Here is a 16,170-nt window from a genome sequence, read left to right as displayed (position 1 = left end):
CTCACTGAAAAATGTCATATATTATAAAAATACAAAAAAAAATACACTGTGAAAGTCTGCCATAGTGGTACCCACAAGAAGGCCAGTGTTAGCAGTGTTCCTTTTGTATTATTTCTTTGTTTTACATATACTATTATATATTTTATTATTTATTTTCTCAAAAATGAGACAATGCCCCATCTATTGCTCTAAATATTCTTTTTTCAGAAAAAAATATATTTCTGTTCCTCCATTTACACCAGCCTTTTCTTTGTTAATGGCCACAGATTAGTCACAGGATGGATGAACCCTAAGTAATTTAGCCATTTGTCTGTTGGCAAATATTTAAGTTTCTCTAGGCTTTTAGTGAAATAAATAATGCTGTTATGAAATCCTTTTACCTACATCTTTACATATTCTGAACCAATGTCTCTATAGGATAAATCCTATAAGGGAAATCTATGTATGTATGTATTTAAATTAATTGTTTTTAAATACAATAAGAAAGATACATGTTAATGGTAAAATAGTGAAACAGAATAGAAGGGTATGAGGTTAAAAGCAAAGTTCTCTTTCTACTTCCTACTCCCAAACACCAGAGCCATTCCCGTTAATGTCTGCTCTTCATAGTGTCTCATCAGAGAATACACTCATAATTTTAAGAAAGGATCCCAAATTTCCCTCTGGAAACTATATGAGAGTATAGTCCATTATCTCTCTGTTTTTTCTTCTCTCACTTTTTCTTCTTTTTTGAGGTAAAATTTTCACATTTTCCTCTTGGGTCGTCAGGGTGCTACTACTGACAAAATGGCAGACTTTGAGGGAAGCTAGAGTGTTTTCCCCACAGCACAACCAGCCTCATTGAAAACCACGTTGTGAAAAGCTGAGGTGAGGAAAGCCAGTTGACTCTGGTTTAGCTATGACTAAAAGAGCTTGTAGAAAAGAGGAAAGAAAAGAAGGTAGGTGTGGGATGGATCATAGTTTCCTGACTTTATGTCTGCCCAGGAGCATCAACATCTTCTCCCTTAGCTCCAGATTCTCCCAGAACTGCAAAGTTTCATGGACTTAGGGCCAGGTGAAGATGGGTTGGGGGAGGGGAGAAGCCAGCAACAGTTCATTCCAAATTGGCCCAGTGTTTTAGAAGATGCTACTTTTTTCATTGAGACTGTAATGATGACGTCCTTATTAGGTATCAGGCAACATGCCCGGTGCCTTTCCAAAGCTTAGGTCATAGTGACCCTACACAGCAGCTGTCAGCAATCCCATTCCTCCTCAAGAGCTAAAAGAACTAAGCCCAAAGAACAGATACAACTTGCCCTGTGCTACTTGTCATCACAGAGATTCAAATCATGGCTTTTTCAAGTTCTGAATCTCTGCTTTTCTCCCTTGCAGCACCAGGTCCCCTTTGTCATCAAAGGCTTCTGTTGAGTTGGGAGGCAGGGAGTAAATTCATGGGCTACTTCGAGCATGTTTTACAGAGAGGATGAAACTAGAATCCAGGAAGACTCCTATGCCCCATTTTAGAACTGGCATTCTACTGTGTATGTTTGGTGGTGACAACCCCCAAATCAGTCACTTAAGTTTCATTTCACATGATATCAGTTATAATTTCAATTGTGTCATCATGTGATTTCAGATTGTACAATGCACTACACACCAAAAGAGGCATTGAGTGAAATATTTGAAATGCCTTGGTTAAAATCATCACCAGAAAGATTTTCTAATTATAAAGAAACTCTTATAAAGGCAGTATGTGGCCACTTTTACAATGTTATCAGGGAAAGTCTGAAATATACTCTTCTTGAAAAATACTCTATTAGCTTATGCCTGAAATTCCATTATCAAAGCTCCTTCTTGGCTTCAGTCTCTAATATCTGTCCTAATCCAAACTCCTCTAAAAATAAGCCAAGCTTTACTCAATAAGTTAAACTTTTGGTGAATGACTATTTGAGGAAGATTTTGATAAGCAAGTGGGAGGAAAAGCAGAAAGCATAAGCCCTCTGAGAGAAAATGTAAGACAGTTGAGAAGACCAGGAAATAGCCCCTTTTGTGGTTTGGGCCTGATTATACAAATAATTTGCAAATTAAACAAATGACTCTAGAATGTCAAAATTACCAGTATCACCAGTTAAAAATTAACACTGCCCTCCCAAATGTTGGTTCTTGGTTACATATTTTCCCAAAAGAAAATCACCCCAAAAAATGGACACAAAAAGATGAGAGAACAAAGTCTTCATTTATGTACGGTATTTGGAGAAAGAAAGGAACACTTGAGTGATTGATTTATCATTTGAATGAGTTTATTTTGTGAGTAGGTATATGTGGTTTTTGTAAGTCTCTAAATTAACCCAATGATTCAGGGACTATTATCATTCTTTACTTTAGAAAAAAACAAAAAGCAAAAACAAAAAAAAACCAAGGCAGCTGAGAAGTTGAAACACTTGCCTCACATTGCGCAACTTATCACGCAGATGCAGGTCTACCTGACATGAAAGTTGCAATCGTCTCCCACTTTGCCTCTCCAAAGCTGAAATTTGGCTGTTTTTCAGAAGAGTGGAGATATCCTTTTTCATAGGTATCAGATACATAGCTTCTCATTGACATACCTGTGGAACTAACCAAGCAGCCAAGGAGACAATGTTCTAGAAATGAAGTGGAGGTATCATTCTGAAGAAGCAGAAAATGTGCTCCCCCTTTCAAATCCAGCACAAGCATTGCACGACCAAACAGGATGCAGACAAATGTCTGCTGGGCCACAGCTTGGAGTATAGATTACGCAAATGATTGTTTAGTGTGGAGTCTGGGGAATGAAAATCTCCTGTGGAAAGTCGGGGCATGTGCAAAGCCATGAAATATAGCCGTTAAGTGCTCAGACTCTGGAGTCATAGATTTGAGCTTGTACCTGCCATTCCACTTTTTAAGACACTTGACCTCTCTGAACAAGTTCCTCACTTGCAAGATGGGCCAATGGTACTTTGCAGGATCATAGATTAAATGGGTTCTGGCCTGCTGAGTGGCTGAAGTGTAAGTGCTCAGAGATGTTGATCATTCTTTATTTCAGTTTTGTTCCCTGCCTCTCTCTTTGAAACTCAAGGTTCAAAATTCTATTTTATACAATATACTAACATAAAAAGAAAGGGGATATAAAAGTTGCATGCACAAGCTTGCCTTTGTGCAAATATGGAGACACCAGAATCTTGTTGGATTGCATTTGACATATGTCAGGTATCCAGGGAGAAGCTTTGGAATATGAAGACAGTGCAGCTTTGAACATGGCCAAGAAAAGAGACAAAGCCAAGTGAGGTCCTATGATTTTTCACCCCAGTGATGCAGATGGAATGACAAATAAGAATGAGAGCAGGTTTTACATGGTGTCTCTCTTTTCCTGATGGCTATTGTGTGGTTTCCTTGGAAGGTTTACCCTGGCATTTTTCAGAAATAGCACAGTTGTTTGGGATGATTACAGGCAATCACCATTTTGCAGAGATGGAACTGTGTTTAGCTCACTGACCGGCTACACCCCAGTACCCAGCTGAGGGGTTGTATAGCTGGTCTTGTGTTTACAACATATCAGATCTCATGAAATTCAAGGACAACCTGCCTCAGGACACCTGTTTAGGAAAAAAGAGTGAATTTTGATGGTGGAACATGATATCCATACCAACAGAACAAACCCGAGAGCCGGCTCACCTGGCAGACTGTTCAAACATAGTCTCTTAAAAATCCGTTTGAAGTCAATAGATATTAAGAGATCAAAGGAGATAATCTGAGGTGGAAGAGAAACCTCCTTGGATATCTTGAAGCCACACTGTCCAATAATGTAGCCACAGCCATGTGTGGCCACTGAGCACTTGAAATGTGGCAAGTCCAAATGAGATATGTTATACAATACATAATTTCAAGGACTTAGTACTGAAAATAATGTATCTCATTAATTTTTTATGTTGATTACAAGTTGAAATAAGATTTTAGATATAATAGGGTAGACAAATAAATACACTCTCAAAATTAATTTTATTGCTTCTTTTTTGCTTCCTTTTAGTGTGGCTACTAGAAAACTTTAAGTTACACATACGGTTCACATTCTGCTATTCTTGGACAGCACTGCTTTAGAACTTCACACAGACTTCTTATATCTACTCAGAACTCTGGTTGATACTTAACAGCATTTTATACCCTGATTTTGATGATCCTAGGCTATTAACAACCAATACATATCCAGAACTTTGCTTCCCCAGGGCTTTGCTCTTACTGTGAACTCTGCATAGGATGATTACCCACCCCCATGCCACTAGACTTCATACCTAGCTCCATTTTCAACTCCCTGATCTTTTCTCAAAGGCCCTCTCCCCAGACAAAGCCAGTCCTGTCTACAAGGTGGGCATATCAATCTGTTCTGTTTTCTTTATAGCACTTGTTTATATTGTCTGACTTCTCAACAAGACTGTGAGCACCAAGAAAAGGTTAACCATGTTCATCTCTCTATTTCCTGCCCACGGAATAGCACTCAGCTTATAGCAGACCCACAGTAAATAGTTCCTGAATAGCTAAATGCATTAGCCTTAAATCTGAGATTGTTTAAACTGTGTTTTAATGTGATGCCCTTAGTTTGTATCATACCAATTGAGCACCTATTGGAGACTCACCACTATGCCTTGGAGATATGGTGATAGATGTCCTGGTCTCACTCTCGGGAGAGAACAGGACTCAGTGGGTTCCAAGGATAAACATCTGTGCAAACAGGGTTGTCATATTACTGCCATGAGGCTTTTTGTTGCATTTTGCTATGTATACTACTAAGGAAATAATGCAACAGAAGTCTAAAAACAAGATAACCTCAAAGCTCAGACTCCCTGTTTACCCAGAGCAGCAGAAGATTGTTGAAAAGGCAGTTCCCTTGTGCTCTTCTGTTTTCGAAAAACAGATTAACCATCCTAAAGAACTATGATTATGGGCAGGACCAACCCATGTATTTCGGGCCGTGGAAGACTCTAAATGAGAAGATATTTTGAGCTCAAAGAATATATGTTTTCAGAGGTTTTTAAAGGAAAATTGACCTTTTAATACATCCTTACATTACAAAAGCAAGCTGCAAACCACTGTGTGGAGCAGATGCTTATTTTTGTTTGTATATGTGCTATAAATGTGTGTGGGAAAGACAAATGCATTCCAAATGGTTAACCTTGGCTACCTCAGGGTTGTGGAGAAGGGTGCAATCATAGGGCTCTATAAATATTTTCTTAACATATTGCCATGTTATTTTATCTGTTACAATGAACATGGAAAAATTTTGTACTTTCAAAAAATGAATTAAGTAGTCTTTAGAAAAAAAATTTAAAAAGAAACACCAGTAAGCATCCCTATATTTGGTAGGGATACTTTTCACATCTTGACTTTTTTCATCCCAGTTCTCTGCCTCGCTGCTAAAGCAAAGGCCAGCAACCAGGCTGGATATATCCAGGCTGGATATAAAAAAATAGAAGCACAAGCTGAGAATTTCTGGAGAATTTTATGATGTTATGGCTCTCTTACCATAGTTAGGGATTCCTTAACCTCTTTAATTGGGAGGGTACCCTTTATTGAGGGCACCTGTTTTAAGCCAAGTAATTTGTTTACATATTCTCATTTTGTTCTCTAAATAACCTCTAAAAGGTAGGTATTTATATCCTCACTTAGTGGATATAAAAAGTGAAGTTCAGGGAGGTGAGATGAATTGTCCAAGATCACAGAGCTGGTTATAGGTTGAGCCAACCTTGCAGAGAAGAATTACAAAAACAACTAGAAAACAAGTAACAAGATGGCAATGAGTACACACCTATCAATAAGCAGTTACATTTAAATAGTATTTACATAGCAATTATATGTAAATAGTCTAAATGCTCCACTCAAAAGACATAGGGGGACAGAATGAATTAAAAAAAAAAAAAAAACAAGACTCATCTATATGCTGCCTATAGGAGACTCACTTCAGACCCAAAGACACACACAGACTAAAAGTGAAGGGATGAATGAAAGTATTCTGTGCAAATGGACACACGTGCACACAAAAATCCAGGTTAGCAATAATTATATCAGTCAAAATAAAACTTTAAAACAAAAAAATGGTAACAAGAGACAAAGGGCATTATACAATGATAAAGGGACCAATACAATGAGAAGATATAACAATTGTAACAATGAGAAGATATAACAATTGTAAGTATCAATGTACCCAACATTAGCACATCTAACGACATAAAACAGATAGTAACAGACATAGAGGGAGAGAGAGAGAGATTGATAATAATACAAAAATAGTAGGGGACTTGAACACCCCACTTATGTCAACTGACAGATTATTCAGACAGAAAATCAATAAGGAAATAGAACCCAAGTTTGACGTTAGCCTTTTTCAACCTTTTGCCCAAGTCACCACCATTTGATACCTCTTTCTAAAAGATAAGGTGTAATGAAGTATTTTGCATCTGGTTCCATAGCTGAATTAAACTCTGCTCGCAATGAAAGTCTAATTCTAGGCACTTGTGAAAGGCTTCTGCTCCACATAAGCTTTTCCTTAACTAGCCTTCTTTGGAGCCTGATAGTTCACAATAGAATCTGTCCCATTGGGTGAAATCCCCTTGGATCCACTCTCTAAGTACAAGGACCCCTAGAATTAAGTAACATGTAGCATCATTATAAAGCATGACTATCACATGACCATAGTGTAAATTAATTACCAAGGAAATAAATCTAACTAATTTCCAAGGAAATAAGACATGAGGCCAGTAAGATGAGGAAGGCGAAGAAGAGAAAGTTAAAGGCAGAGTCAGGAATGTCCTACAGGGGTGTTGTTGTGGAACTGTTGATAAATATGAGGGACCTGGAGAAGGCAGATGTAGAAAAGAAAAGTGCCACTAAAGGTATATATCACCATCCAGGCCAGGTAATGGATTGGCACAGAACAGAGAGAATGTGCACACATGTAGTTGGTTTCTGTACTGCACTCCTCACTCCAGCTACAATACTGCTGTTTGCCAAAAGGTCCCTAACATATAAGATGTCGTGGCTCAATGAGTAAAAATCAGTCCACCTCATCAAGAGACAATTCACAGGGAGTGTTCTCCCAGGAGTCTGCTGAGAGCATCTCTCTGAGGCACAGAGGGTCAACCAGTAGCTTCTAGATATATATAGGGGGTGGAGGATTTCGTTTACAAAGCTAATGGGTCTTATCTAGTAATGGATTTCTACAAGCAACCTGGACAAAAACACTGTCTGCTCTCTTCCTTAAATAGAATATGCTTTTTTTCCGCACAGAAAAAGCGCACATTGAAGGGCTCCATTGAACTCTCCCGAATCAAATGTGTCGAAATTGTGAAAAGTGACATTAGTATCCCATGCCACTATAAATATCCATTTCAGGTAAGTCCACTATGCCCAAGGGTTCTAGCTCCCCATTCCTTGAACAATGGTTGAAATCTTTAGTCCTTGTAATAGAAGGTGGGACAGGGTTTTCTAGGATTTATAGTTAGATCTTAGATTAAGCCCAGAAGAAAACTGCTATGTTCTTACATCCATCCATCCATCCACCCATTCATTCATTCATTCAATTCAACAAAGCACAAAATCTTGAAAAAGTTTTCCTACCTCATTTACTTTTCTCTTATGTCTTCCCTACCTCAACAAAAGTCCCAATTCTCTGCTCCTAAAGGAAGGGGGAAAACTATTAATGGCCCCAAGCCGGGTCGCCTGGGTGGCTCAGCAGTTGGGAATCTGCCTTTGGCTCACGACATCGTCCCAGAGTCTCAGGATTGAGTCCTACATCGGGATCCCTGCATGGAGCCTGCTTCTCCCTCTGTCTGTGTCTCTGCCTACCTCTCTGTCTCTCATGAATAAATAAATTTTTAAAATTAAAAACTAAATAAAATATTTTTTAAAAAATGGCCCCAAGCCTAATTTTCTTTAAGTACAATTTACTCATGTTTTGGGGCAACAGATTGCAGTACTTGATTGTAAATTGTTTGGAGGTTCTGGGACAAAAAGACTCAAATTTTATAATCTCAGAGCTATCTAGAGTTGTGTTGTTCAATATACATGTGGATGTTCAATATTTAAATGTAAATTAAACAATATTAAAAATTTCTGAGTCACACTAAGCCACAGTGGAATGAACAATTCACATGTTCAACAGCTGTGTATTGGACAGCACAGGTTATAAAACATTTCCACCATTGCACAAAGTCCTACTGGACAGAACTGGTGGAGGTTATCATTAGTCTTCAGGTCATGACATTGTCCAAATCTTGTCATCACTCTTGGCATCTATGACTCTGAAGGAGAGTAAATATCTCCTTGTACATTCTAGGCTACTGTTCCTCTTTGCCAATTTGAGAGGTAAATATTCCATTTTTAAATGTGATATAGAAAAGGACTCTTTTCCTATTAGAAAATTGACCTCCACGGGTTGACATTTTTAGTAACGAAAATAAAACAAAGAGCATGCATTTTCCTATCATTAAAATTCCAATTAAAAATGAGTACATTTGGGTCCCCTGGGTGGGGATTAAGCATATGCCTTCCACTCAGGTCATGATCCTGGGGGTCCTGAGATGAAACCCCTCATTGGACTCCTTCCTCAGTGGGGAGTCTGCTTCTCCCTCTCCCTCTGCCTCTCCCCTCTCCCCTCATGCTCTCTGTCTCTCTCTCTCTCAAATAAATCAATGAAATCTTTTTAAAAATGAGTACATTAAAGGGGTACCTGCACCCCTGACTCTTGATCTCAGCTCAGGTCTTGATCTTAGGGTTGTAAATTCAAGTCCTGTGTTGGGCTCCACACTGGACATGGAGCCTATTAAAAAAAAAAAATTTTTTTTAAGATACATGAAAAAAACTGGTGAAATTCAAAGATCTGTACTCTAAGTTAGTAGTGTTGGACCAATGTCAATTTCCTGGTTTTGAAACTGTACTATGGTTATGTAATAAGATGTTATCATTAAGGAGAGGTGGGTGAAAAGAACACAGGAACTCTGTACTCTTTATAGAACCAGTGGGGTGGTTTCATATATTATTATATTATTTCAAACTAAGAAGTTTCTAAAATCTCAATTATACATTTTTCATCTAATTTCTTACTCTTTCATATGCCAGAAAGATTTTTTAATCACCTAAAAATTAATATGGGAAATAAATGTCCTGTCACATGGAGAGCTTATTCTCTAGCTGTTTTAATTTAGCAATGGCTTACTAGTAACATGGAATCTCAAACAAGTTGTGTGAGCTGTGGGGATTTACCCTGTGTCTGCACAGCATTCAAATATCTGAATTAAAAATGACACAGGTCCCCTAATCACCCAGATGTGTGCCTTTAAGTGACAAACGCCCAAAGCCCTACTCTCAGTCCAGTATGCTAGATGGGCCTACTGTCAGCCATCCATCTCTGGGTGCACCACTCACCTTGGAATCTGTGTGTATCTATCTCCAGGTTGTGCATGACAACTACCTCCTCTATGTGTTTGCTCCAGACCGTGAGAGCCGGCAGCGCTGGGTTCTGGCCCTTAAAGAAGGTAACTACTCTCCTGTGTAAATGGCTCCCACAGATTATTTGATTATAAGCTTGGGTTCCTCTGTAAGATAAAGGGCAGCTGATGGTCAAATATTTCTCACTTTTGGTGTTGGTGTTGGATTCCAATTTTTCACCCTGGGTCCAAGAGGCAACAATCAGTACAGTGCAGGGTCAGCCAAATCCAGCCTACCACCCATTCTTATAAGGGTCTGAGCTAAGGATGGTCTTTGTATTTTTACATGGCCCCATTTTAAAACATTAGAGAAGTACCTCCATAATATATCGATTTTTCCTACTGGTGAACAAAACCTAAAATATTTACTATCTGACCCTTAAAAAAAGTTTGCCAACTCCTGGTCTTGTGTGAAGAAGATGGGCCATTGAGTTAGATGACCTGAGTTTGAATCCCGGCTCTGCTACTGACTAGCCATGAGTGCGTGGGCAACGTCCTCAGCTTCCCTGTGCTTCAGTTTCCCCTATCTATAAAAAAGGAAAGAAGGAGAGAGTGATAATAATAGTACCTGCTCTGCTTCCAGAACTGCTTCGAGTAAAGCCCTTGAAACCAGCCTGGCCAGAGTCGGCACCCAATCAATGTTAGCTAGCTTCAACGGTTTTCAGGGCAGCAGGAAGGGTATCCCTTAAGGCTCCCCTTCCTGGCAGCATAATTAGAACCAGCAGAGTGTTTGGGTGTATGTGAGATGTGCAACCAGGCTGCTAAGGTGAAAATCCCAGCTCTGCCAGTTATGAGTATGTGACCTGGGGCTAGCTCTTTGACCTTCCTGTGTCTCCATTTCCTCAGCTATAAACTCTGACTAGTAACCATCGGTGACATCATTATTGTGAGAATTAAATGTGTAAAGACACATCAGATACTTCCAACAATACCCAAAGAAAGTCCTCAACCAGTAGTACTGTTATTTCACCTGAAGCCCTGGATTTACAGGGGAACTGGGTTCAGATACTAATCTGTCCCTAAGTAGCTATAAGGACTAAGTATAAGCCAGCCATTTGGAATCTCAGGAGCTAGGATGGCTTTATCTGAAAAATGAGAATAAAATACAGTTCTTATCTTCCTCCAAGGTCATTGTCTCAAATGGGGTATGAGCAGGCCACCACTAGAGAAGCTAAAAAAGGCTCTCAAGTCATGGGACTTAGTATAAACATTAAGGAACAAAAGTTATCAAAAGGGCCCCAACTATGTCCATGGGCTGTTTTCCCTCTGTGGAGGGGTTTACTCACAGGATGTTAGAGCTGGAAAGAACATTTGAGATGGCTTGTCTAGATCTCCATTCCTTATACTTCTTTTCTTTGGCAAGAGAACCTCTTTTTTTTTTCCTACCAAAGTCTCACTTTAAAGCCACAAATCTGGAACCGATAAAAGCAAAATTCCTGTGGTTGAAGGTAGAGAGACGAGGGGGTAGGGATCCCTCCTACTCAGTCTCCCCATTGCCCCTTGGGCACTTTTGTAGGGCCCGCTGATCCAGTCTAACAATCTCATTGAACAGACGAGGGTGTTGTCCAAGCAACGGACCTACAATTAAGGCAAGGCCAGCCGCCAAGAACCCAGATCTGATGATGCCTAAATCCAGCATGTACTGCTGCATAAATGGATATGGTTGGGGAAAAGGCCATTTTTTCTGACTATTCTGGGTACTCCTCACTCAAGCTCACACAGCAGGGTCTGATTGCAGAGAGTTGGAAAGTTGGTAGCCTGTGGTAGACTGACCTGGAAGTAACTCTTCTACTGGTGCCGATCTCTTTCAGAAACAAGGAATAACAACAGTTTGGTGCCCATGTACCATCCTAATTTCTGGATGGATGGGAGGTGGAGGTGCTGTGCTCAGATGGAGAAGCTCGCAGTGGGCTGTGCTCAGTACGATCCAACCAAGAATGGTAAGGGACTGGGAATTCCCTTTCTCCTTTGCAAAATGACTGATCTCTCTAGTCATAGGAAGTAAAAGCTCTCAGCTTCCCGTCATCAGGAGGGTCAGGGCTTAAATACAAAATTCTGCATTTTCAGAACTTTCAGAGGGAAATCATCTGCCTCAACCATTAGTCTGCTGATGTTTTTTCATCTCAAACCTTATGTCTTTATACTCCTTGCTACTAGAAGTGTGATCCTTGGACCAGTAGTGTCAGCATCCCTGTGAGCTAGAAATATAAATTCTCTGACCCCATCCCAGGTCCACCAGATCAAAACTTGTGTTTTAACAAATCTCCTGGAGATTTGTGTACACAGTGAAGTTTGGGAAACACTGCTATAACCTTCAAGATAGAAAATGTAAATGACATGGTCTACTTAAATCTTAAGTTGTAGAGACAGACTTAGAGGTACATACATTATTTATTTATTATAATGGTGTCACGTCATACATAGGTTTAATTACACCAGCTCAACTTTATACTGTTGGAGGGGAAGAAAGCAAACCCCAAAACTGCTTACTGCACTCTGCGGCTTCTCCCTGCTTCCCCTTCAAACTCGCTGTTGATCTCTGTAATCTCAGAGAAAAGAAGGCCACAGCCTAAATGCAAAATGAAAACAAAAAACATTGTTTCTAATCCCTGGAGGTCAAAGGCCCCAGAACTTGAGATTGGTATGCAACCCGGCTTTCTCTCCCGCGATGGCTCTGGGACTTGAACCTTCAATGAAGTGCAGCTTCACCTGCATGCACTTTTACACATGGTGTGCTCCCATGCCTCACAGTCGTCTGGGGTATATGGTGTGAAGTCACAGAAGCAGAAAACCTTGAGATGTTAGGTATGCTCAAGGTCACACCGTGAGGAAGTGCTCTGCAAAGCCATTGTTGAATAGCAATGATGGATCCTGTGAATTGTTTTGCTCCCATTCCTCTCTCCTCTCAACCTCTCCTACCCTAGCCACTTTTTCTCATCTCTCAGTTTCTTCTTTGCACAAAAACCTAATACCTCACATTGACAACCCAAAGCGGATGTGCTAAATGTAACACATGGCTGGGTTTTCCGTGGCTTCCTGAGTCACAGCCCCTCTTAGTACCACTTTTAAAACCACCGCTTCTCACCTTCCCCATTGGGAAAGAAAATTTAAGGTTGCCAGTCCCTTGCTTAGCCCAGAAGAACAATATATACCTAGTTTTAGAAGTGAATGATCTTCTGCATTATCCTACAGCCCATACTCACAAAGGCTAGTGTTTCATAAAAAAGAAACAGGTTTTATATGAGTGAAATCCACCATGATAACAAGATGGCCTGGGCTTTCTCCAGTGAGTAAAAGCCCTTTCCAAAGCCCAGCAGCCTGGTCTCCAAATTCCTGCCAGCACCTTGCTTGGGCCCTTAGACCAGTCACTTGGCCATCAAGGGCCCTAATGTCCTCATCTCTCCCATGTTAGGGAAAGTTTCAGGGGTCCTAAGATGAAACAATTTCTAAGCCCCTTTCCAGCTCTGGATTCTTTGAATCTGTATTTCCATTTTGCAGTTTTCACCTTGCATGTTGCTGCTGATCCTCTTTAGGGTGCATAGGATTTAACCTCCATTGAGTCTTAGACACATGACTGGGGGGGGGTGAGGAGCATCTGAATGACTCACCAGGATGACACTTGGAGAGGGCTTCTCATGCTGAACTTGCCACATGAATCCAGGGCCTAACCACTGTATAGTCACTCTGTTAGTGGTTGTGCATTTGTGTTGTGATAATGGGATTGTGGAAAGCTCTTAGCACAGCTGCTGGCATTGAGATGTCTGAGTTCTCAATAAATGGTAACTGTGCCTACCAGTCTTTCCTATCTGGGGACAGAGGAATCTGAAGCTGAGATATAGCAGTATGTGTGTCTATGTCTGGAAAGCAACAGAGGTGGTTGGGTAAAAATGGATCCTGGTCTACCCAATCCACAGTGACACTCATTTCTGCAACCAGAACTGGCCCTGATGTCAGTACACACCAACTTCACACAGAGGGAGAAGAAAGAAGGGAAGACTAAGGCTAGAAGAAGAGATACCTGTCACAGAATGTTTAGGGCTACAAGAGGCCCAAGGCCACACAGCTCATTCCTGGAAGAGTTGGGGTGAGAACACCAGTCCCCTGGTGCTCTGAGTTGAGTGCTCAGTAGGAACCACGCTTCCAGTTATGTTTGTTTTCTTCTTCTCAGTTAATCACAAACCCAGGTCAATACCCCACCGTGCTCTTGCTTAAGAAGTTAGCACAGGGGCTGGGTTCCCATGTCATTGTGTGGATCTCCTCTTACCACATTGCTGGGAGGTACTGTCCCCGTCAGGCAAGGATTAACCTTGTATGTGAGTCAACCTCACATGGAGATGAGGAGCTCACCACCTACTTATGGAGCCTATTCCCGTTTTCTATCTAATTATTAAATAATTCTTTGAATTAAGCAGAAGCCTATGTGCTGCCTCCCATGCCCCACCTACTCCCAGACATTCAATTTTGGTCTGTTGATTCCAGGCCTGACCTTTTCAGTGCCTCAAAGGAGAAATATCAAGAGACAGAGAGGAAGAGATGAAAGGAGAGAGAGAAGAAAAAGGAGAAAAAGATGAGAGGAGAAAAGAGAAAAAAAAGCAGAGAGGAGAGGTAAAGAGAGGGAAATGTGGAGACACAAACAGATAAACAGAGAGAGAGGTGCTTAGGGTGTTGTTTGGAGGAGATAGTAGGAACACATGCTCAGAAGCATTAACTAACACGATGCCCGCACCTGCCCCCTCCCCAAGCCCACGGCTGCCTCAGGAAGCCAGTGAGTCACTGTTACCCTGAGTCATCAATTCCCACTCTGGGGTTTGGCATGTGGTAGGTGTGTTTTGGAGGTCTCCCGGCCCACAGAGAAGGACACAAGCCTAACACCTCTGTAGCAACTGTTGGATTAGGCTTTTCCTAGGAACACAGAATATTGACTTCTAGAAGCTTCTAGTATCTCTAGAAAATGAAATGGGGAGCCAACATGCTAAAAGAGATAAAACTCAGGCTCTACACAGCCGATTTTCCTTTCTGTGTCTCAACATCTCCTTCTGACCCTTTGCTTCTATTGTTCTCCCAAGGGCCTCTTTTCTCTGAAAAGCCCCCTGGCTGCTCGCCTCCAGTTGGGCACATTCAGTTTCATGTTCGTTTTCTTTTTCTGTTTTTCTTGTTTCAGCTTCAAAGAAGCCTCTTCCTCCTACTCCTGAAGACAACAGGGTAAGTGAGGGCACGGTGGGCGCCCAGCACTGCAGCTGCCTGACTAGCATGTCCCCTCTGCACTTTCCCCATTTGTCCAGATTTTTCAAATCTTGGGCAATGCAGCAGGTTGTAGTAATTCAGTTGAAATGAACACACTGGGTTTCTTGGACCTGAACTGTCTCATGTGTCTATTTGCACAAAAGGACAATTCAGCTGCTAAAACCTCAGTTTATTTTATTCACTCAACAAAAACGTATTGGTATCAAACTGTCTATCCAGCTACCTGACCACTTTGGGGTATAATAAAGCTATGTATATAAAATGATGTACTGGGGCACCTGGATGGCTCAGATGGTTAAGCATCTGCCTTCAGCTCAGGTTAGATCTCTGGGTCCTGGGATAGAGCCCCATGCCAGGCTCCCTGCTCAGCAGGGAGTCTGCTTCTCCATCTCCTTCTGCTGGTACCCCCACTCATGCTCTCTCTCTCTCAGATGAAGAAATAAAATCTTTTAAAAAATAAAATAAAATGGCGTAATTATTCCACATCTTACTTTTGATAATACTTAATATTTTTAAGTACTTCTACACTTTTACTATCTATTTCAAAGATGTATATGTATATGTGTGTGTGTGTGTGTATATATATATATATATATATATATATATATATATATATACTATATATGTGTGTGTGTGTGTGTGTGTGTGTGTGTGTGCCTCCTTTCCTCACTATCTGTTCTAGCCAGCCACTACAGAGGGTTATAGTTTTGTTCACATTTTAAAGCTTGGGAAATCAAGTCCCAATAGAGGTTTTGAGGCTTTTCCAAGGCCATTCAGCAACTTAGTTGTTAAGCTAGTAGGCAACAGAGTTTCTGGCATGGTGGTTTTAATTCAAGTGGCAGTTCTCAAAGTGTGGTCCCTGGACCAGCAGTATCGGTATCACCTGGGAGCTTGTTAGAAATGCAATGTAAATGCTCAAACTGGATCCCAGATCTACTGTCTTCATAATTCTGGAAGAGGGTCTCAGCAATCTGAGTTTTAATAAACCTCCAGGTAATTCTGGGGCACAATGAAGTAGGGAGAAACACTGATCTAATGTATTGATCTATAAGATTTAAGTAATACCAAGCCAGCTCTGGGGAAGCCAACTCTGGCTTGCAGATGGTTTCCCTCATAGTCCCACCTAATCAGGGTGGAGGTTGTATCTAGGCTCTGAGTATTATTACACATTATTATTATTATTATTATTATTATAAGCAGATTTCTCACCACATGAATGTCTAACAGGACATTTGAAAGTTTTTCAGAATGTGAGATAGTACAGAGATTTTTGCATTCTTGGCCCTCTCCCATTAAATGCTAGCAGCACAGCTAAACCTTTGTGACATTCACAACACTCCCATAGATGTCAAGATGCTCCCTATGGAAAGGTACCACCATCGTTTGAGAACCCCGCTGTGACCTATCTTTTCACAGAGATCAATCAATTAGTTAGGCCTATAATGGGATGAATACC

At 40.8% G+C, this 16,170-nt stretch overlaps 1 protein-coding gene across 1 annotated transcript in view; it reads left to right on the top strand.

Annotated features, from left to right (window-relative positions):
* The window catches only part of ITK (IL2 inducible T cell kinase), a 64,225-nt gene that overhangs the window by 14,176 nt on the left and 33,879 nt on the right, over nucleotides 1-16,170 (top strand). The window contains exons 2-5 of the mRNA XM_026010502.2: nucleotides 7,273-7,377; nucleotides 9,437-9,518; nucleotides 11,282-11,410; nucleotides 14,632-14,672. Coding sequence (XP_025866287.1) covers nucleotides 7,273-7,377; nucleotides 9,437-9,518; nucleotides 11,282-11,410; nucleotides 14,632-14,672 — 357 coding nt within the window. The remainder of the gene's footprint in view (nucleotides 1-7,272; nucleotides 7,378-9,436; nucleotides 9,519-11,281; nucleotides 11,411-14,631; nucleotides 14,673-16,170) is intronic.

The sequence above is a fragment of the Vulpes vulpes genome, chromosome 4, assembly GCF_048418805.1.
Source record: "Vulpes vulpes isolate BD-2025 chromosome 4, VulVul3, whole genome shotgun sequence".
Taxonomy (NCBI): Eukaryota; Metazoa; Chordata; class Mammalia; order Carnivora; family Canidae; genus Vulpes; species Vulpes vulpes.
This window is presented reverse-complemented; position numbering and strand designations above follow the sequence as displayed.